Source organism: Argentina anserina, chromosome 1, assembly GCF_933775445.1.
Source record: "Argentina anserina chromosome 1, drPotAnse1.1, whole genome shotgun sequence".
Taxonomy (NCBI): Eukaryota; Viridiplantae; Streptophyta; class Magnoliopsida; order Rosales; family Rosaceae; genus Argentina; species Argentina anserina.
Window position 1 is genome coordinate 12,111,672 of NC_065872.1, and position 24,186 is coordinate 12,135,857.

Genomic DNA, 24,186 nt, shown 5'->3' on the forward strand with positions numbered 1-24,186 from the left:
GAAGATGGCAGGATAGAGTTGGGTCAGTTAAGAGGAGTAGAAATATGGGTGAAACTTGTGGGAGATTATTGTAAAATGTACGAGGCTTTTGTCACGATCGATGCTTCATCACCGTAAGAGCTAGCTTGCATGTGAGGAAGAAGATGAAGGTGATGAAAGAAAGAAAGCTCAGTAAAGTTTGGAACAGAAAAGGCTTGGATGGCACGGCATGGACAACGATCATTGAGACAAAAGTCAATCGCACAATTTACTAGAGACTCACGGGTTCTCGATCAAGATTCTTCATTGGTTTTAGACTTTACCTAGATTTTCTAGGAGAGCTCTATTCATATGTTTGAATGTCTACCCTACCTCAACCTAAGGCTACATAGCTTCGTTAGACAAAAAAAAAGGCTACCAAGCTTCGATTGTGACTAAATATAAATAGACTAAACAAACATAGAGACGTAGATCGAAAGAGATGGACAGCCCGAATCATGTCATGAGCTCACGGGTTTAGCTTACTCCATGAGAAAGATGTCGACCTTACTTCGCTTTGCCTTTGATACCGATGGTTTTTCCACAAGTGTTAGACTGTTAGGGTATACGAAAACGTTATGGTAGAAGTAAATTTTGATTGCTTAATGGCTGTGAAAATATGTTCATCAGTTTTCACTACATTTTCGTAAAATTAAGTCCAATCAGGTAGCGGATACTCTTACAAATTAATATAGAAAATTACTTAGTGGTATTAGACCACATTTGAATTAACTAAAAACACATTTTTCATATTTCTTATATAAATTATGACATAAAGTCAAGTCCAAATAATAAGTAAAACAAAACTGATTAATTAATTAATACAAAAATATCCAAAATACCCTTATTTTTGTGAAAATTACCAAATGACACTCTTAGATCTAACCAATTTTTCTCTCATCATTTTTTAGTTTTTTTTTTTTGGAAAATTTAAGTTTTACAGCTAAACCATCGACACTTTAGAGGTGAGCCAATATATAAAGTTGTTCCTTATGTCATGAGCTTTCATTCAAGTAGTATAATGCATATGTTTTGAGAAATTTTGAATTTTGCTCATAAAAAACCACAACAACAGTTAGTTTCTCAGTCGACAGTAGCAGCCTAGTCGACAGTAGCATGTACATTCCAAGTTGACAGTAGCATGTGTTTTCCAAGTCGACAGTAGCAGCTAGTTTTTAACTCGACATTAGCAGTTAGTTTTTATAGTTGACAGTACCTGTTAGTTTTTATACGATAGTAATAGATAACCTCTCAATTGATAGTAAAAAACACTATGGGTTAAAAATGGGTAAAAAAGTAAAATATTTTATGACATGTGGCAACTTGTCATCATTTGGTCATCATTTGTAAATTTTGGTCATTATTTGCTTTATCAAATTAAATAGTGAGTTATTTGTAAACTAAATTATTGTCTGATACTTTTAAGTTGTTTGTAAAATTAATATCAGTTTTTACGTGTCTGGTTCGGTGCAATGAGTTGTTTCTAAGACTTCTAACTTTACAATTTGTACATCAACTAGACGTTGTCGGATTTTCATTTTCCTCTTGTTTTACTTCAATTTGTTGTGTTAACATTATAAGTGTTTTCCTTGCATGAAGTAATTCCTCGTGCGTCTTGATGGTGCAAGAACAAGCTTATATACCAAAACAAAGCTTTCCTAAGCCCCTCCAACTTTCATCAGATTACTTGCCCACTCTACCTTGCTGTTTTGAAATTCTGGGGTAACATTTGAAAACTTGATCGAGATGTGATGGAAGCCTCGCTCCCATATGTACGTGACAAATATGTTAGATCAATACATATGAAGGCACATGCATTGGCTTCCATGATATTGATGAAGGTCCAAAGGAGTGAAGAACAAACTAAGAGGGAGCATTGAAGGCCTTTCCTAGTTGGACTAGGAAACTGTCAAGGCAAGTTAGTATTACTCACGGCAAGAGTAGTTCCACCAATTTAATTATGGGTAGACTAATATATATATATATATATATATATATATATATATGTGTATATATATTCAGTTGATTAAAAAATTGTTTAAAGGATACATTCCTTATTATTATGGGTTTTGGATATAGAGTTGTATGGTCTTATTTCCTATTGGTGCTAGGGTTAATAGGTAATTGCTGTGAGGTATAAAGGAGATATATGTTGTGTGGTGCCGGGAGATATTCAGAGATAGGCAGTAGGTTATTTGCCGCACACACATACACGGACGGAGAGAAAAAAGCAAAAGATTCCAAGAGAAGAATTTTACAAGAAATGAGAGCTTAGTGCTAGGAGATCTTAGTGACTCTATTGAAGACTTTAGTGGCAACATCGACAAGCTTAGTGAAGTCGATGTACGTGTGATTACAACGATTTTGGTGAGGTTGTATCGACACTTGAAGCAACAATCTTGGTGAGGTTATTTCATACTTGATTGTAAATATCAAGTAAGAAGTATTTTACTTTTGATAATAGCGTAATTATTGTAATATTGTTTATTCAATAAAAAAAGTAAAATTATTCTAAATATTCGGTTGCTATTACTCGTTATTGTTGTATCTTGTATTTTCAACCTACACCAAAACCAAAACCCATGCATGTTTTGGAATCTTGGAACGTATTTTATAGACGGACTCAATCTTAGCCATAACAGATTTGCATTTTTGCTCCAACTTGGGGTCGTTATCGACAACTGGACATGAATGCATTTTGTGTCTGAATGAACTGGAATTGCTAATTAATCAAATTTTTTATTCGTCCTATCTTTCTAAAAAAACAAAAAATGCTTTGTCCATGTTCATAAAAAACATAAACCGTTACCTCATACCTCCAAAAAAATGTCATCCCCTTCTTCCTATCTTTGGATAGATATGTATGCAACTAGCTAGTTGCTGATTGAAGTAATGATGTGTACGTTTATGCAAGTTAAAGAAATCGATCATACAAGAGTCGAATTAAATTGCATGCGCACTCCAGCTAGGATCTCGATTGCTGATTATATATGATGTAATTATCTTCCATCTTTAGAAGCTCTTGCCCTTGCACAATTAATATATTTTGAGCTATTCAATCCCTTAAATAGAACCGTATTGAAGATAAATTGATACGTAACGAAGATCCATAATAGAAGTAATTAAGAATCACTTATAATCTTTCATATATATGATGGGCAATGTCGTAAGAAATAACTCAAATAAGCGTATATGATATATAGAGAACTAGAGAAGTGAACGTACGTACATATTCGAATTCCATGAACAAGTTGCGTACACTGCGAGGAAGATGATGGAATGGAACATAATGCTCAATATGTATAAAGGATGAAACTTTAGTTTAGTGGACAGAAACAGAATAACAGATGCATGCAGTGATCCAATTATGAGATGTTTTGCAGAGTATGGCAATATATATATATGTATGGCATGTATGTGTATCAAGAGCATCCTGAAACTGGTTTATCAAGATGTACCTAACTTTAACTGCACAAAGCTTCCTCGCATGCTAAGTAATCAATTCGTTTTTGTTGTTCTATCTTTTTCAACACCACTGTCAAATACAACAATACCATGCCAGTTTTTGAAAACCTGCAACGTGCAGGAAATTTTAAGCCTTATGGAGTGGAGGAATATTGTGTCAAGTTTAGAGTGAATTAATTGTAGTCAATCAATCTATGAATTACAATGGCCTTAGATCGTTTAATTTTTGAATTTAATATAAAATAATTGGAGTGATGATGAATATGCTTGATTTTTTTTTGATCCAATGAAGGCATTTCAGTCATGGAGAAGAAAATGTTACAAGGGTGAAGAACATTACAATATAGGAGCCAAAACTAGCCCAATTTGTAACCTAACTTCTCTCGTCCACTTATACGAAGATGGAGCTATAAACCTCCTTCACACCATGAGACTGGAAAACAGTAATCCAACCGTGGAGACCCAAAATCCGACTACAACCATCATAAATGGAAACGAGAGTCGGAGTACCAACCAGATCATGGCTCCCAATTTGGGGTACTAAGCTTGAGTCAACTCCGTCTCCTAATGGGTGAATGCACGTGATAGATTCGGGTGATGAAACATATTCATACTCATAAGCGGTGTGTCTACAATGAAGTGACCACACCGGATCACACAGACAAAAAACAAAAAGTAAAACTAACAAGCGAAAACAAACTAGCTAAGCAAACAAAAGAGAAGCAGATTGTCAAAAAAAAAAAACAGACCCTTAGAAAACCAAATCAAAGGCCCAACTCTGGAAGGCCCATGACCCGTCACGGCCCCAACACAGTGGAAAGCCCAACCCAATTCTCTGAGATTCGGTCGTAAACGTCGACGTCGAGCCAAAACCAGTTGCTACCCACAAATCCTCCGCTCCTATTAGTAGAAAACAGTTGAATTGGTTGGAAGACGAAATGTATGGTCTGTTAGCTTGTTACGGTATACAGTACTATCGGGAAAATTCTAGAACGTACGTAATTACATACAATTATCTTAAAGTTGTAATTAAAATGAATATATAGTTAGTAATTTATGTCTTTAAAATGGTCAAGTCCGCGATAAAGTTTCTAAGTTACCACATATGTCCTCAAGTGGTAAAATGGGTTGTTCGAATCATGATAAAAGTTTGAGTACGTTGTGGTTTATACACTCTCTAATTCAATGATTTTCTGAACTTAATATATACCAAACAGCGCGAGCTAGCTCTCTCAAGCCAAAAAAAATATTAACGACTCTCCTTATTGTTGGAGAGGAGAGATCATACATCTAAGAAGTGACAAAGAAAATAAAGCTTATAAGTGGGTGGATAATAACCAATTGTACCGAGACCTTTTGTGATTAAAACTCAACACCTGTGAGGTGGCTAAGTTGGGACAATATCAGTACAGTTGGTCTACGGGCCACGTTTGTCACTGTTTAACATGGTATCAGAGCGGGTCCCTCTCCAGTCGCGCCTCCAATCTGTCGTGGACCCGAGTTGGGTGCCACTTTGTCATGGGCCCAAGATGGGTGCCATTATCATGCCATCAGAGAGTTTCCGATTGGATGGTTACCACGTGTCGTTAGTTACTGGATCTTGGTTTATTTCGTCTCAATATGTGAGATGTTAATCTGTCACGTGCAGACCTAAAAATTAGGTTGCACGTGAGGGGGCGTGTTAAAGAGTCTCCTTATTGTTGGAGAGGAGAGATCACATATCTAAGAAGTGACAAAGAAAATAAAACTTATAAGTGGGGGGATAATAACCAATTGTACCGAGACCTTTTGTGATTAAAACTCAACACCTGTGAAGTGACTAAGTTGAGACAATATCAGTACAGTTGGTCAACGGGCCACGCTTATCGCTGTTTAACACTCATATGGCACAAGTACGCCTGAAGATATGAATAGGTACGTGGTGGGACAAAACCTTAGTGCCACTATGAGAAATACATAGAGAGCGTGTAGATATCGCTGAATCAACCAACACTGTGTAAGCATATATTCGAAAGGAGAATAGCTTCTACTTTGAAGTCCAGTCAGCTTGGTGTGGCTAAATAAATGAGCAAACAGAATGCCTCGTGTGCTGATTTGCCTCAACATATCTTCAGTAGTTCAGTTGCATTTAACACACAGAGATTTCTAGGAGTAGTCAGTCTCTGGTGCAAGAACATTTACTTCTGAAAAAGCATCGATCTTCCCATGGTCAGTAAGTGTCAGCTGAAACAAGAATAGAATGTCAGCTTTTTAGTTTCTACAAGCTGCAGGTCGGAACTTTAAGCCTTATGGAATACTATATTAGGAATATTATGTCAACCAGAATAATTCAATTATAATTAAGGATAGATTCCCTCTATATTACCTGAGATATATTCAATTTGACACTATTTAATGATTTAAGTAAGACACTTTCGTATCTCAAGTTATATTTTTATGTGACATTTTGATAATTATATCGACTTTTTTTATTAAATGTAGAGGATAAAATTTACATTTACATATTATTTATCAAAATAAAAATACTAATAGAATTTCATAGGTTTAATCTTGATATTCATCATTTTTGAATTGTTTGCGAAAAAATAATTTTAACTTTAATTGAAGGGGAAAAATTGAATTTTTGTTTAGAAAATTTAAAATTTGTGATTTAAATACCTAAGATAATTCTTTTAGTTTATTAAATATAGTTTCGCGGAGTAATTTTGTGGGACGATTGAATTTCATAAGCATAAATTGACTTGTGCTATCAACATGACTCAAAAATATTAACTTAAACGCATAAAATAATTATGATTTGAGGATAATGAACACATAAAACTCATATTTTTATATATTTTTGTAAATATATAATTTAATGTCCATTTTACCCTCTTATTTAGTCAATATAAGTATCAAAGTGTCCTGTCAAATCTAACTTCAAGCACTAAACTGTCTTTTTAAAAATATTAGGTATCAAAGTGTCAAACTAGTCATACACTCATACCTCAAATACCATAAAAAGAACTTACCCTATAATTAACCTACAAAACACTATGCCATGCATTACATCATATGATTTAAGAAGATAATTTGAAACGAATGATACAACTTCTGTTTCAACAAACAAATAAATACGACACAGACGAATTCAGATTAACGAACAAGTTTCAACCATGATGTAGATTCGCCATGAGAGGAATGACTCATAATCGTCTTTCATATGTGGCACAGAGACGTCACTAAATTTGAACTTCAACCAAATCCGTCTCTTGAAAGCACAGCATCATAAAACCACATCTAAATATCTCCACATTCCAAAATTTCTAAACCATAACAAACATCCTGAAAGTAAGGGAATGACAAAAAAAAGGGGGAAGAGGAATGGATCTATCATATAGAATTATAGATTGGAGGAACAGATAGTTGCCGGATACGCAATCATTTGTAGCACTACCGACTTTATCAGGTTTACGCACCATAATGGGAAACCCTGCTTAAAAATCTACTCAACGACGCAGATGACAAAGAAGAAGATGTAGGCAATTGGTTGGCGTACGAAATTGTGGCAATAGTAATCTTATTGGATATGAACTAAGGGCTCATAGTACTATCAGTTTCGAGGGCTCATAATACTATCAATTTTAGACATCTCTGGTTCAAATATCTAAAAAAATGTTTAAATCTATAACAGCTGGTCTAAGTTTACTGAAGCTTACTATTTACAACTCTCCTTATCTATGTATTCTGAAACAAGTAAAAATGTGTCAATTCAAACCATTGTGCCACAATACAAGACATCCTGAAGGTATTGGCTTTCCTAGTCAACTAAGGAACTGTGCAAAACTTAAACTTTGTGAAATATTTCTGTCTCTTGTCTAACCATGTCCATTCTTGGTAAAAAAAAATTATTTCAAAAATGATAATGTCTAATAATGAAACGGTTTTGGAAAATTATCTATGTGATCAAGTTGTTAGTGGTTATCGTTTATGGGGGAGCCTATAATTGTGGGGAAGTTCGAGATTCAAGGATATGTGGCACTATCCTAATTTGGTTCAGTTTGATAATGGAATTTTGTTTTTTCTTTCTTTCTGGAAACATGTTCCTTGCTCTTCTGCTTCTACAAATACTTTTTTCTTCTTTTCTGTAAACATGTCCCCTGCTCTTCTGCCTTAATCTTGGCAACAGATACATAGGCTTCCTTAGTAGTTAATAGCTGCTAGTTCTTTCTCTTTGTTCAAGTATATATATCTGTGTTTGATCTTTTGTGCAGGAACTAATTAAGCCATGTACATCCTAGAGTGTTAAGAAGTATAGAACAAACTCATCTTGCATCTAGTGTGCTTGTGTGATTTGTAAAGAACACATAAGCTTAGAATATTGTAACATCAGTAAAAAACGTGAAGAGTAAACCTGTGTAGAGATCAAGACTGTGACAAAGAGTTCTTGTTCTCTTAAAGAGGTTGTAACTCTGATAAAGAGTTGCTCAATAAATCCTACTGTGTTAGAGTAAGTTGTTCTTAGTCTTAGTTGTGGTATAGAACTAAGGTGTCTAGAACAGTAGCAGTTATATAGTGCTACTTTGTGAAATCTTCTGGTTTTGGTACATAACTAGACAAGTGTGATTGTAAAAGATTTGAGATTAAATTCATTTATAAATCACAATGTCTTTTTCCCTCAAATAGGTTTTTGCACTATAGCTCAATTCTTGCATTCACTTATACATTTGTATTTGATTTGTGTTTCAAAGTGCTGCTTGTACGCTCCTAGGTATTTTCACAGCCCCAAAATCTACCAATACTACATAATCATTGGAAAACAAAAACAAAAATTGAGTTCTTGCTTCTTCTATCAAGTCGAGTTTGATATCAAATGAATGAGAGCTCGATTCGCCACTCTTCTGGTTTACTTTGTCTTCATCTGCATCTATAATTTAACTACTCATTATAGGAAGCAAAGTCTTTCGTATAACCCAATGATTTCCTTTACCACTGACACTCTTAATTGTTCAAATGAAAAAAAAAATTAACGCACTTGGGTGATTGTTTCTTCTCCGTGATTCATCACCGACTCTTATTGTGTGTGTACTTTACAAGCTCGTAGAGCTAGAGACGTATTAATGCAAAACAACCACATTGGGTACCATAATGTCATACTTCCAAGGTTCGAAAAAGCGATAGGTGGTGTGCAGGTTGGCAACCATCTTCTAGCGCATAAGTGGTTTCAAATTATTATATATTTATTTATTTTTATGATTAAAAATATATAATACTGCTTAATATTAATTTTAAAAATGATCTAAATTCACAATAAATTAAATGTAAAATCCATACAAAAATATTAGGACAAAAGATAAATCATAAAATAAATGCAATACTAAATCTCAAATTCTTTTAGTTTTTTTTAGTCAACTGATTTTTGACAACCTAAGACTGCTTAAAGCCGTCTAAGACCGTTAAGCCAAAAATCTTAACGGTGACTAATCTCGTAGCACCTAGGCGATTTAGGCGGCCGCTTTTTAGAACAGTGCATACTTCATTACAAGTATGAGTTTATGAGAAGTCACTTTAATGTCATACTTCACTCAACACACCAATCACTTTAATGTCATATTTTCATTACAAGTCTCCTCTATATCTTATATCCCTATCGTATTCCCCATTGTATTTTAGTCCGTCATCTTTCCATTTGATTTCAAGTCACTCATAATCATACTCTTCATAGGTATGTTTATTATTATTTTTAATGAACTACAAATGATCCACTCTACAGTGAGATTTTGATCCCTGGTAATGGGACTAGTTTTATGTACGTCACCAGTGTCAACGCTGTAAAAAACACCTGGGAAGCAACAACTAGCACATAACATAAGACCCCAACACAACACAGTTTCACTTGTCTTAATCTAAACCCAAACTTAAAAAAGCCGCAACCCTTCAACTAGAACCAGAAGCCGCCAAGCTCAAACCTTCCATCGACGATGAAAACTAAATCCACCTGACGGCGATGGAAACAAAGCCAACCCACCTTCCCACACGTCCCTCTCATCCCCAACTCGCTAACATTCTCCCCACAATAATAACAATATTCTTATACCATTCCATCGTCTTCTTCAAGCTTCTCCTTCCTCCCTTCCTCTTCATAACCACCCTTAGGCCTTAGATGTCGCTCACTTCCATTCTCTCCACCACGCTACGCCGCCGTTTCAGCAATGCACTTCAACCTTTCTCGCCTGATCGAATCCCCGCCGTCCGATCTCGACTCCCACCTCTCCCTCCGCGGCGGGTTGTTCCTCCACCCTGATGACACCATCGCCCCGAACTTTCTTTCCTTGATTCCGGCCAAGTCCCGTTCGGGTCGGTGTTTCAGCAAAACGGTGCGTTTTGGGGACCGCCGAGGAGGGGTGTTCTTGTCGGTGAGCTTGTCGGATGGGAACGAGGGGTATGTTAAAGAATCGGGAGATGTCCTGGGGCAAAACGGGAATAAAAGTTCGTCGGAGGGAGAAGTTGTGTTTGAGAAGGAGAGGAGTGAGAGTGTGGAGAAGGAGAAGGAGAAGGAGAAGGGATCAGGTGCTATGAATACCACCAAGCATCTCTGGTCTGGAGCTGTTGCTGCCATGGTTTCAAGGTTTGAGCTTTAAAGCTTTGATTTGTAAAGTTTTCATTTTTTGGTGAATGGTTATTTTTATTTGCTTGTGTCTTGCATTAGGAATAGAAAGATTGAATCTTGGAAAGAAATAGAAATATGAGTGTTGAGTTTTTCATATTGTTGAGCTGACCCAGATGAGTATTTGGCTATATATATATGATCATGCAGTATAAGTCAAAGTTTATGTTTGGTTTGATCCCTAATATTGGACCCAAATGAGGTTTTCCTTTTTGTTCTGTTTGATGAAGGAAACTGAAAAGGGACTATGTGATTGTGATTGTGATTTTGAATTATTTGTTTTAGCTCGAATTGACTATTTGTACATTATCATTCTGAGTCTTGGTATTTTCTATGGTTGTGTTTAGAACGTTTGTTGCTCCTCTTGAGAGGCTAAAGCTGGAGTACATAGTTCGTGGTGAACAGAAGAACTTGTTTGTGCTCATCAAGACGATAGCAGAGTCTCAAGGGCTGAAGGGATTTTGGAAAGGGAATTTTGTTAATATTCTTCGAACTGCACCCTTTAAGGCTATCAATTTTTATGCGTATGACACGTATAGAAACCACCTGGTGAAGTTGTCTGGGAATGAGGAAACCACGAATTTTGAGAGGTTTGTTGCTGGTGCTGCAGCTGGAATTACAGCTACCTTGCTCTGCTTGCCCATGGACACTGTATGCCTCAACCCACAACTTTTGATTCATCCATTTGAATAATGTCATTTTGAATTTATGTCATTTTGAATTTATGTCATAAACATACTAGTGTTATCTTAGTTTATTTGAAGTAATTTAATAAGAGATGTTTTTTTTTTGGGGGGGGGGGGGTTCTTTTCTGGGCCATTCAGCTAGTAAGTAGAGACTAGAGAGCCACTTCTGCAAAATTGATTTGTTATTGAGCTCAAGCTTGCTGCCTTTTGTGTTTGCACCGAGTTGCAGGATACGTGCTGGTCATGGAATGTTGATGAAAAGCATTTTCTTAGCCAATTAGGACCGTACTATTAAGACTTGGATGGAAGTATGTAGTGTGAATTTGAACTCTTCTACTGCAATTGCTTTTCCAAATGTGACAAGTGTCCAAACCATGGAGGCATGATAGAAAGCTACTAGGAGTTTTTTTTTTGTGGAACATGAGGTTCAACATTTGGCTGAAGTAGGTTTTCTACAGCTCTTGTGCTTACAGTGGTTTTCCTGGCATTATTTAATCAGATTTCAACTAGTTTAACCTAGTATTCACATTTTCTTGAAGAGGGAATAATAAATAAAAGAATGACTTTCCTGCTTCTAGTTTAGAGTCTGTATAGATTAACTGGTATAGGCATGGGGCGAGCTCAGGACATGTCTCGCTTAACAGGGCCCTTGAAAGAAATTTATTTGTTCTATATGAAAACAATGTGGTTGCCTCACTTTGCTTAAGCTAGCTGGTTACCGTTTTTTCTAAAATAACTTGAACATGCCATTTGTTAGGGCTTCTTATAGCAGTTATTATTGTGAGATTGCAATGGAAGTCTCATTCAAACTTTTAATAATTTCAGATCAGGACAAAGATGGTAGCGCCTGGTGGAGAAGCATTGGGTGGTGTAATTGGTGTTTTTAGCCACATGGTCCAAACTGAAGGATTCTTTTCTCTTTACAAGGGCTTACTACCCTCTATTGTCAGTATGGCACCTTCAGGTGCAGTTTTCTACGGCGTTTATGATATACTAAAAACAGCTTATCTGCATTCACCCGAAGGCAGGGAAAGACTACGACACATGAAACAAGAAGGGGAAAAACTGAATGCTCTGGAACAAATGGAGTTGGGTACTTTTAGAACATTATTGTATGGGGCCATTGCTGGTTGTTGCGCTGAAGCTGCTACATATCCTTTTGAAGTTGTGAGGAGGCAACTTCAAATGCAAGTTCGGGCAAATAAGTTAAGTGCAGTTGCAACTTTTGCGAAAATTGTTGAGCAAGGAGGTGTTCCTGCTCTTTATGCCGGATTGACACCCAGCTTGTTACAGGTTTGTTACTTTGATGATTCTGTTAAAATCGATTATGCTAGTTTAATGATTGTTAGTTAAAAACCCTTAGCTATGGCAGAAGAACTCATGCATAGAAATCTTCTTAACACGTTCTCTTACTTATGGCACTGGGACTAGGTTCTTGTTTTCCCCATAACATTATCCTTCATATAGAACTTGACATGATTTATCATCTCGACTTTCAGGTCTTACCGTCTGCTGCCATCAGTTATTTTGTGTACGAGTTCATGAAGATTCTTCTCAAAGTAGAGTCTTCATAGTACTTTTCAGTCCTCATCACGTACCAAATTTTTCGTTTTTCGAAAGTCCCTTGGAATGTTCTACATTAACAATTTGTGTGATTGGAGAAGGAACTGGATTCCAGCCATACACGAACTGACGCATAAATTACAGCCTTTTTGTAATGTTTATTCCACTGGCAATTGAGCAGTTAAACGGTCCAAGTGAATTTCAATGCATCAGCAACCTTATATGATGCAGTATCTTTGGGTTTCCTAAATTATCGACAAAGGTGATCATTTACACAGTTCAAACATTACACAAATTTACAAACGCAGTTACATTTGTATAGATGATGTTTTTCTGCAATGGAAGTGCTTCCAAGGATGAGTGGTACTAATCTGTGGCTCTGTGCTGCTTGTTCTTAATGAAGCTTTCACAAAAGAGGATAAAAATTTCACTAAGCCACCCGAAGAAAAGGGTAGAAGAAAACCAAGACATACCGGCTTTTACGGCTCTGATTACCTTGATGTTGTTACTAATTGCATTTACAGGTTCTGTGAACACAAGACTCCTCCCTCCTGATGCACAGAAACTTGTTTGGTAGATCAAACACACTACATTGTCGGAACTGGGAACAACTCTAAATTTGAGTACGAAATTCCACAAAATCCGATAGGTAACAAAGTAAACTAAATAAATCGCCAGCAATATTCGTATCTGTTTGTTTCAGACTTCAGTGCAACAAAGCACAATAAGCAAGCCAATTAGAACCAAGAGGTAGAGCCTGTCTGGTTAAATTTTGTAAAATTTTCGGTATTTAGGAACCAAAGAACTAGAGCTAACCTCCTTCCTGAGTTTTCACGTCCATACTACATTATCCAGTAATGAAGGGAAGAATATATTCTCAGTTCCCACAAAGGTAGAAGCTTGATGTGAATCATATGGGTATCCTTTCACATTAACTGTATGGCATCTTATAGTAATGGAAATATAAGACACTGAATGCAAATCGTCACAATTTAGTAAATTAGCACAAATGGAACAATTGCTACCTTCAGTTTTCCTATGAAGACTTTAACACAACCCTCATTACACAAATGGAACAGAATGCACTAAGCTGATAAACCAATAGCTTGTACTTAAATCGGATCTATGATGGCTCCCCACTTGGATTATAGTCATTATACTAAACTGCCTTTCCTTTTTTCTTTCCAGTAAAACAAATAGCCTAGCATGCACAACCTCCTCCTTGTTGATCTGCATTTGATGAATTGACAGTGGGCTTGAGGTTTACATCAACCATATCTTCCTGTTTTGTGGAGGAAAGGGTTTCCATCCCCGGCAACGCAGAAGCAATCTTACGGAAAAGTGGCTGGAAACCAAGTAGGGTGAAATGATTTAGAAGAAGATGATGCCTGATTGAGTAAGATAGTTAGCATGAACCTGAGGAATCAGGAGTTATGAATCTTTACCTTGATATTGAACCCTGCTTTGGCACTGGTTTCTATGAACATGACTCCAAACTCTCGTGACTTGGAATCTCCTTCCTCTATAGAAACTTGTCTGTTTGAACAATGCTATATAGTTAGAAGAAAATAGATGAACCATTGTGCATTGTAAAGGAAATTCGGGGCGAATTTAACAAGTCCCTAATCAAGTAACCAAACTGTTACTTCTAATTGCAATGGAATTTGTCTACTATAGACACAGAATGGTCCCCTACAGGTGTTAATGTATTCATAGTCGATGGTAAGGTTCAGTTACAGAAGAAAAAATTTATGGAGCCATTGTTCAATGAGGGTTTTGTTAGCAACAAAGGAGATACACATATCAGAGTTCTCTGCACAAGATGGACATATGACTACATTATTAATCAGAACCGATTGTATAAATAGAACGGGGCTAGTACTTTTGATTTAGTACTCACCTCTTATCAACAAGATCAGTTTTGTTCCCAACAAGCACGATAATGACATCGGTACCCCGTTCAGTCCGTACTTCTTCGATCCATTTATTAGTATTCAGAAATGACTGTCTATCTGCATCACAACAATTTAGTCAAGGGAGAAGAAATATGTGTGGACAAGGAGCAAGATGAGGGATAGGGTCAATAATGCATTGATCAGTTTATGTTCCATGGATGAAACAGGAGTGCAGATGAACATAGTTCTTAAATACTAATCGAAAGGGAAAACTTTTAACATGATTCATGAGAGATCCTAAACTACCACTTACTCGCTACATCATAGACAATTACTGCGACAGAAGAATCCCTGATGTAGCTTGGAATGAGACTCCTAAATCTCTCTTGCCCTGCCGTATCCCTGTAAATTCAATAACATAATATCTCAGACTAATAGATTGTCAATCACATAAACGAATATATACATCAAGGGGACAAAAAGATGAACTGCCAAAGCAACAACTATGCTGCAGGAACAGCCTTATACATTATAAACACCCATGCTAGTCGTCAAAAGAATCATATTCTGGACAACATACTCATCCTAACCCCAAAAACCATCTTTCACAAAGGTTCACAAACAACTGTAGCGACTATACGGCGTCACAAGCATAAAAGAGAAACAAAAGTACCAAACTTTGTGAAAATAACAATGATTCACCAGCACAGAGTTATGTTATATCAATCTAACAGCATTGCCATTCATTAAATCATTTAATGGACAAACACTCATTTCATAATTCAATTTTCCTCGATGTAACAGTAAAGACAACATAGGGAACATGATCACATAGAGGTTGCAACATCTTATGAAATATAACATACCAGAGCTGCAAACGAACTGTCCGATCTTCGAGGTACATAGTTTTCGACAGAAAATCAATCCCAATCGTAGCCTGCAGCATTAACATAAATCAAACCCTAGAAAATCTCAAAATGAAAAGAACCGATCGTATGAAATCTTAGAAATATATATATACCTGATAGGTTGTGTCGAATTTGTCATACATGAAGCGGGTGATGATGCTGGTTTTGCCGACGGACTGATCGCCGAGGAAGACGAGCTTGTATTTGGCCAGAGGAGACACCGACGCCATTTTTCGTGATTCTTCTCTTGCTTTTTTTGGATCTGAATCTCAGAGCTAGAGAGGAACAAGAAGAATATAACTGAAAAAAAGAAAGCGTGTTTTTTTCGTTTTTGTTTTCTTTCCGTTTTTTGAGTTCAATCTCTTTATATAGGAAGGCATGGAGAAACCGCCAAGCACGACGAGGACGGCAACAAGTCAACATACTGTTACTTGGTTTAGAGGCATAACCCTTCTTTCTTCTTCTTCTTCTTCTTCTCATTAATCTCTGACTTATCTTAGCTCAATCTACTTTGATACATGAAATGGCACAATCTGCTTCGACGCATGCGTCTACTAAAATAACAAAACTTGTTTAAGAATGGGGATTCAAGATCGAACTCTTGAAGACTAAGAACATGAGAAACGAGTTTAGGGTAACTTAAACAAGGTGAAAGATCAATAGACTCACAACTCCACGTTTAATTTTCAAATATACTGTATGTGTCTTCCCTTCGGAATGAAGGAGTGACGATTCTCAACCCGACAGATATTATGTTCATGAGAAAGGGATATCATTCCTTTTTATTGGATTATTCCAAAACATCGATTCATCTATGTAAAGGGGGACATTTTCATTCTTAATATTAAGAATTGATACGTTGGTAGATGAATGGTTTGATTTCTTCTATCAGTCACACTGGGAAAATTAGTGGATTACACACTAGTATTCAAATTTGATTTCCCAAAAACGTGATCTCTTCCTTAATTTCTCTTTCACTACTGCACCAACACTTTGATATAAAGACACACACACAGATCGAATTTTACCAACTCAAATGGGTTGGCCCCTTTCTCTAAGATGGACTTTCCTTCAAGCTCAAAGAAAAACGATGCATGTATATATTTTACACCAATATGGCAACAAGTGCATGGATATATATATATATATATATATATATATATATATATATATATATATATATATATATATATATATGTCACTGCATGCATAAACTAGTTAGGGGCACATGCAAAGCTTTAGTTTTACCCATGAAAGTAGGATTTAGGGAAAATTATTATATGTACCTCGATTACTAATTAAACCTCTAATTCTCTTTTTAACTATTTGAAGTTTTAAGTATACCTCATGTTTCTCACCAAAATACCCCCAGCTACCTATCTCTTTATCTATATATCTACGGTAGCTCTATATGTAGTGGCTTTATATGCACCAGTTATGCACCAGTTAACATCCTCTCTCTCTCTCTCTCTCTCTCTCTCTCTCTCTCTATATATATATATATATATATATATATATATATATATATATAATTTTCCTGGATTCTTCAACGTGGGAATACTCTAGTGGGTGATATAATGCAATGAAATTAGTAATTCTTGTTGGAAAACCATTTCAAATCAAATTATAATTAATCAAAGATGAACATAGATTTGAGTTCTCCATAATGAGGGCTACAAGATCATATGTTTGTTTGTGTAATTTGGTTTGTGGGTGAATAAGAAATTGTCACTCAAAGATGACTACTTAGAATGAGGGGAAAATGTTTGTCCAACATTGGAAAAGAGAAGTGTTGAAAAGACTTTATATAGAATCCATTGTGTATGGATTGTAAAGTGTGTAAGCCCCCTTATACCCTCTCGCGCACGCGTAGGAGGGGGTGCAAATCCCAGGTCACAAGGGAAACTCGTGTATCCCCGTGCGACCTGCGGACACGAATGCAACACCGAATTGAGGGTCGGAACACAGATTCTTTTTGCATTTCCGAAAATTCGGTTTTAACTTTTCAAATTCTCTTGACTGTTCAAATTCTTCTTTTGTAACAACTGTGTTATTGTGTGTTATGGAGAATTATAACATAATTGAAATCAGTGCTTGTAACATATGTAACTCATATATGTTATGATATTTTGATTTCTATAACAACCATCTTATTCATTGCTGATTGTAAATCCTCACTGTATAAATAGCCACCATCCTTTCATTGTAAATCATGCATTCGAAACACAATCCTCTCCCACTCTCAAAGTTCTTAGCTTTTCTCTGGTGATAGAAAGAGGTACATTTCGAGTTCGTTGAAGGTTCTAGTTAGTAGTGCAACTTTCTAGAACTGTTTAGTCGTTGTATCCTGGGAGACAAGCGCCAAGCATCCTTGCACCGGTAGAGGAGGCGTAAACGTCTTAAGGACAGTGTGGTATCACACACGTCTCGACTAGTTCTTCCATCACCAATCGTTCGGTATTTTGGTTGAATTTATTTTCATGTTCTTCGTTATTAGAGTTACATGCTTAGTTTCTGTTTTATAATTATTTATAATTCAGTTTATTAAATTATATATGCAATATATCACTGCTTTTCTAACAATCTTAAGATGTTTATTTTGATAATGCTTATATAATTTGTATTCGATATTTCTCTACATATTTCCAAGAAAACTTACACCTTATGTGTGTGTTTCAGTTTCCGAAAATGAGTAACAGAGAAAATTCTGGAAATGGCAAGGGACCTTTGGTGCCAACTGTGCCTGTTGCCCCCGCTGTACCTGTCTCAGTATCCCATGGGGAAAAACCTGAGAAGTTCAATGGTTTGCATTTCAAGAGGTGGCAACAAAAGATGATGTTTTATCTGACCACTCTGAATCTGGCAAGATTTCTGACGGAGAATGCTCCTGAGTTCAAGAAAGACGACCAAGGCGATCAAACAAAGATTGCTGCTGTGAATGCACGGAATAATTCTGACTACTTATGTAGGAATTATATCATGAATGGTCTAGCCGACTCATTGTATAATGTGTACATTATCATGGGTATGGCAAAGGAGCTATGTGAATCATTGGAGAAAAAATATAAGACCGAGGATGCTGGCGCCAATAAGTTTATCGTGGGCCGCTTCCTTGATTATAAAATGGTGGATTCAAAGACCGTGATTAGTCAATTGTCTCAGATTCAGCTAATCCTACATAAGATTCACGCTGAAGGAATGCAGCTAGGTGAAAGTTTTCAAGTGGCATGTGCTATTGAAAAGTTACCACCTGCTTGGAAGGACTTCAAGAATTATTTGAAGCACAAGCGAAAGGAAATGACCATGGAGGATCTAGAGGTTAGGCTTCACATTGAGGAAGACAACCGAGGATCCGAAAAAGAAAGCATGGATCAATGACGTCTCTGCCAAGGCAAACATGATGGAACATGGTCAAAATTCCAAAAACAAGAAAGGCAAGTATCAAGGGTCCAAGCTGGGACCAAAAGGAGGCATCTCCAAGAAGCCAAGGTTTGAAGGCAAGTGCTACAACTGTGACAAGACCGGTCACAAGTCTGTCGACTGCAACAAACCGAAGAGGAACAAAAAGAAGGAGGCAAACCTGATTGAAGTTGTCACTCATGATATTTTTGACATGAACCTCTGTTGCATGATATCAGAGGATAGCATGAAAAAGTCAATGATTATGACTGGGGACTAAATGACTTAGAGCTATGGTATGACCAAGCCAAGTTTTTGGATTGATTTGTAGAACGGAACTGAAATTATCAAGTAAATTGACTCAGTGTTGACAAATGTGTTTTGTCAGAAATTGATATAGAGCCATGAGTGATGGATTGTTTAAAATGACAATTGTCAAAAACTAGCTTTCTTCCTAATTTATGGTAGTTAAGAATGGAATATATGTCAATTAACATGCATAAGTGTGAACTTGTGTAGAGACAAAACTGACTAGATCATCTTTCCAAAGTGTTGAAAGAAACAGTGAACCCCTTGATCTGATTCATACAAATGTTTGTGATTTAAAATCAACGTTATCTAGAGGGAATAATAAATACTTTATTACCTTCATAGATGATAGCACAAAATATTGCTATAAATGCAACAGTGAGGCTATAGAGAAGTTCATTCTTTATAAAAATGAGGTTGAGAACCAACTCAACAAGAAAATTAAGACACTAAGAAGTGACCGAGGGGGTGAGTATGAATCGCTAATTGCTGAGATTTGTGCTCAGAATGAGATTATACATCAAAGGACTGCTCCATACTCACCACAATCCAATGGTGTAGCAGAACGCAAAAATCGTACTCTAAAGGATATGATGAATGCTATGCTACTCAGTTATGGGATGTCACCCAACATGTGGGGAGACGCGATTCTCACGGCATATTACCTTTTAAATAAGGTACCTAAAAAGAAAGAAGAGCAAACTCCATATGAGTTATGGAAATGGAGAAAACCATCCTACAAATACTTAAAAGTATGGGGATGTTTGGCAAAAGTGAAAATTCCTAAACCTAAAAAGGTAAAGAATGGGCCTAAAATAGTTAATTGCATCTTTATTGGATATGCACATAACAGTTCGGCTTATCGATTCCTAGTCCACGATTCGAATATTCCTGAAATCCATAAAGATACGATAATAGAATCGAGAAATGCATCCTTTTTTGAAAATGTATTTCCACGGAGGTCTAGAGAGGAATTTAATTCTTCTAAACAGACACGTGAAGACAACCGAACCGAAACTGATGATGCTCAGGATCAAGAATTTGAATCGGAGTCTAAATCTGAGTCTGAGGTTGAACCTAGACGAAGTAAAAGGGCAAGGACCGCAAAATCCTATGGACATGACTTCCTGTCATATACGGTTGAAGGTGATCCCCGTACCTTCAAAGAGGCAGTAAGCTCTACTGATGGTCCTTTGTGGAAAGAAGCAATCAAAAGTGAGGTAGACTCTATCATGCAAAATCACACTTGGGAATTAGTGGATTTTCCACCTGGGTGTAAGCCTTTGACTTCCAAGTGGATTTCAAAAGGAAATTAAAAGCTGATGGGTCAATAAACAAATACAAGGCTAGACTTGTTATTAAAGGCTACAGGCAAAAGGAGGGTTTGAATTATTTTGACACTTATTCTCCTGTGACGAGAATAACCTCATACGGATGGTACTTGCAATTGTAGCGTTGTGCAAACTTGAAGTACACCAAATGGATGTAAAGACGACTTTCCTAAATGGTGATGTAGAAGAAGAAATCTACATGGAACAGCCAGAAGGTTTTTCTGCTCCTTCTCAGAGTAAGAAGGTGTGCAGATTGGTTAAGTCATTATATGGCTTAAAACAAGCACCAAAACAATGGCATGAGAAATTTGATAATGCCATGATCACCAGTGGATTTAGAATAAATGAAGGTGATAAGTGTGTATATGTCAAAGACACTGAAAATAGATATAATATACTATGTTTGTATGTGGATGATATGCTTATTGTTGGGAGCAACAATAAGATGATCAAGTCCACTAAAGACATGTTGAATTCTAAGTTTGACATGAAAGACTTGAGACTTGTTGATGTCATTACGAGAACATCAGAAGAGCTTGTGTTGAGTCGAACACACTATGTGTACAATATTTTTGGGAAATTTGACAAGGAAGGTTCTGGAATTGTCAGAACTTCTGTAGATATGAATCTACATTTGTCCAAGAATAAAGGTGAAAGTGTTTCTCAATTAGGGTATTCAAGAATAATTGGGAGTCTAATGTACTTAACAAGTTGTACAAGACCAGATCTAGCTTATGTGGTTCATAAGCTAAGTGGGTACACGAGTAATCCTAGAGCTATGCATTGGCAAACAATTAGAAGAGTACTCAAATACCTAAGGTATACTCGTACCTAAGGGTTGCACTACACATCATACCCTGTTGTTATAGAAGGGTTCACTGATGCGAACTAGATATCTGACATGAAAGACTCAAAGTCTACTAGAGGATATGTATTTACGCTAGGGGGTGTAGCCGTGTCCTAGAAGTCCTCAAAACAAACAGTTATAATTAGATCCACAATGGAGTCTGAGTTTGTAGCACTAGATAAATGTGGGGAGGAAGCAGAATGGTTACGCCAGTTCATAGAGGACATTCCTAGATAGACAAAACCTGTGCTTGCGATTGGTATACATTGTGATAGTCAATCTGCAATTAGCAGGGTACAAAGCAAGATGTATAATGGTAAGTCTAGACAAATTCGTCAAAGACATAATACCATTAGACAACTACTCTCAACTGGAGTTATCTCTATAGACTATGTTAAGTCTAAGGATAATATTGCTGATCCTTTAACCAAAGGGTTAAACAGAGAGTTAGTTGAAAAATCATCGAAGAGAATGGGACTAAAGCCCATTGGGAATTAAAAATCACTACAGTGGATACCCAACCTAGCTGACTGGAGATTCCAAGATCTAGGTTCAAAAGGGGAAACCAAATTGTGGAGATTAGTTTGGATCACTGTGGGGAGTTCCCCCAAGTCCATTCCTATGATGAAAAACAATGATAATATGTAAGGATGAGGTTAAGCTAAAATTTTTTAATGATTCTTATGCGTCGAGAAATTTTGTAGAGTAATGCGGGTTACTCTTTATTAAGAGATCACCTATGCAAGAGAGAAGTGGGGTCATTTCTAGGGGAGTTAATGATGGCATAACTCTTATCAAACTACTTGCAGAATCAGGCGTGTGTTCCATGGCCAAAATGGGCACAAAAATGAGAACCGAAGTGTACCAGGGAGGCTCCTGTGTGAAGTATGTCATTATTTACACAAATGACGAATAGTTCAAAGACATCACGTCTACTATTTAGTTAGTAAAGTAAGCATACTTTCATAAGGGAAGGTTCAAAGGGTCAAACCTACCTATCCTATGCAGGTTTCAACCGTAGAAATCTATCACCAAATTCTATCGAGTCTTTGGTGGCCAATTTCATTCATGTGGGGAATTGTTGGAAAAATGGTTAATGAACCATTTAAAACCAAATTATAATTGATTAATTTAATTAAGTTAAACTTATAATTAATCAAAGATGAACATAGATTTGAGTTCTCCATAATGAGGGCTACAAGATCATATGTTTGTTTGTGTAATTTGGTTTGTGGGTAAATAAGAAATTGTCACTCAAAGATGGCTACTTAGAATGAGGGGAAAGTGTTTGTCCCACATTGGAAAAGAGAAGTGTTGAAAAGACTTTATATAGAATCCATTGTGTATTGATTGTAAAGTGTGTAAGCCCCATTATACCTTCCCGCGCACGCGCAGGGGGGGGGTGCAAATCCCAGGTCACAAGGAAAACTCGTGTATTGAGGGTCGGAATGCAAATTCTTTTTGCATTTCCGAAAATTCGGTTTTGACTTTTCAAATTCTCTTGACTGTTCAACTTCTTCTTTTGTAACAACTGTATTATTGTGTGTTATGGAGAATTATAACATAATTGAAATCAGTGCTTGTAACATATGTAACTCATATATGTTATGATATTTTGATTTCTATAACAACCATCTTATTCATTGCTGATTGTAAATCCTCACTGTATAAATAGCCACCATCCTTTCATTGTAAATCATGCATTCGAAACACAATCATCTCCCACTCTCAAAGTTCTTAGCTTTTCTCTGGTGATAGAAAGAGGTACCTTTCGAGTTCGTTGAAGGTTCTAGTTAGTAGTGCAACTTTCTAGAACTGTTTAGTCGTTGTATCCTGGGAGACAAGCGCCAAACATCCTTGCACCGGTAGAGGAGGCGTAAACGTCTTAAGGACAGTGTGGTATCACACACGTCTCGACTAGTTCTTCCATCACCAATCGTTCGGTATTTTGGTTGAATTTATTTTCGTGTTCTTCGTTATTAGAGTTACATGCTTAGTTTCTGTTTTATAATTATTTATAATTCAGTTTATTAAATTATATATGCAATATATCACTGTTTTTCTAACAATTCTAATACAATTGTAGCCAATATGGGTAGGAGCAATGTTCTAAAAATCCCCGCCTAGGACCGCCTAGGCGGCGCTTAGGCGCCCGAAGACCCTTGGCCGTCTCGATTTTGGGCCGATTAATCCCCGATTAATCCTCTGGGCACTGGTTTTTAGCTGTCCGTCCGATTAACGCCTAGCGTTTTTTAGAACCTTGGGTAGGAGTATACAAAGAACCAAAGCTTTATATCTTACTCCCCACTAAATCATGAACCCAAATTAAATTCCAATCAAATGCTCTCCATTGTAACAAATATAAAACACGAATTTTAAGCCCATACCTCATATGGAGATAGTCATCGTAATTTGACTCTCCACTGATGCATCTTCACATTCTTCCAGAGATAGATGTTCGAGGGTTTTGGCGTAGGAGTAGTAAAAAGAATTTGTCTTTGTTTTGGTGTTTAAAAATAATACAGTAAAATCTTGTTAAATTAAAACCCAATTAATTAATAATCTCGCTAAAATAATATTTTTTCTGGTATTGATTTGGGGCCAACGTGCTAAATTAATAATTCGTTAAATTTATAAGATAATAGAAATTTGAGAATTCATATAGACCCTATCGAAAATATAGATTAATGGTGCCACAATTCATTAAAGAATTTTATTAATATAATCATCATCAAACAATATAATATTTTGAACAATGTAACACATCGGAAAAAATAGTATATTTAATAAGGTATACATGATAAATTAAATAATGTAGTGCATAAACAAAATATTGATATATTAATATCTCACTATATTATAAATTTTATTGATCCCGATGCTATTAATTTATAGAAGTTTTATTGTAATTTTTGTTTGTCTTTATTTGTCTTTTCACAAGGATTGACCTCATTAAGTAGAAATAAATAAATAAATGAGGGGGTATAGATATTAATTTTTGAGGTGTAACTAGAACCCCTCCAACCTTTTTCATATTCTAAAAAAAAAACCTCTCTAATACGTGCAGTTAGGAACCCAATTGCCATATGGGTGCCATTTGCAGTCAGCTAGATACTTGT

The 24,186-nt window shown here is 36.4% G+C and overlaps 3 protein-coding genes across 3 annotated transcripts in view; 2 read left to right on the forward strand and 1 right to left on the reverse strand.

The window, feature by feature from the left end:
* Nucleotides 1–24,186, forward strand: part of LOC126805111 (annexin Gh1-like) — a 96,628-nt gene that overhangs the window by 18,293 nt on the left and 54,149 nt on the right. The gene's annotated exons all lie outside the window — the stretch shown is intronic.
* On the forward strand, nt 9,386–12,604 carry LOC126805105 (probable mitochondrial adenine nucleotide transporter BTL3). Its single transcript, XM_050532208.1, has 4 exons — nt 9,386–10,090; nt 10,477–10,780; nt 11,641–12,108; nt 12,315–12,604. The coding sequence occupies exons 1-4, from the start codon at nt 9,675–9,677 to the stop codon at nt 12,387–12,389; spliced, it is 1,263 nt and encodes a 420-aa protein (XP_050388165.1). The 5' UTR covers nt 9,386–9,674; the 3' UTR covers nt 12,390–12,604.
* Nucleotides 13,359–15,502, reverse strand: LOC126805114 (ras-related protein RABH1e). The gene is made up of 6 exons (XM_050532218.1): nt 15,295–15,502; nt 15,140–15,210; nt 14,587–14,675; nt 14,279–14,390; nt 13,824–13,914; nt 13,359–13,723 (listed from the first exon to the last, which is right to left on the reverse strand). Exons 1-6 carry the CDS (start codon nt 15,409–15,411, stop codon nt 13,580–13,582), a joined length of 624 nt encoding a protein of 207 aa, XP_050388175.1. The 5' UTR covers nt 15,412–15,502; the 3' UTR covers nt 13,359–13,579.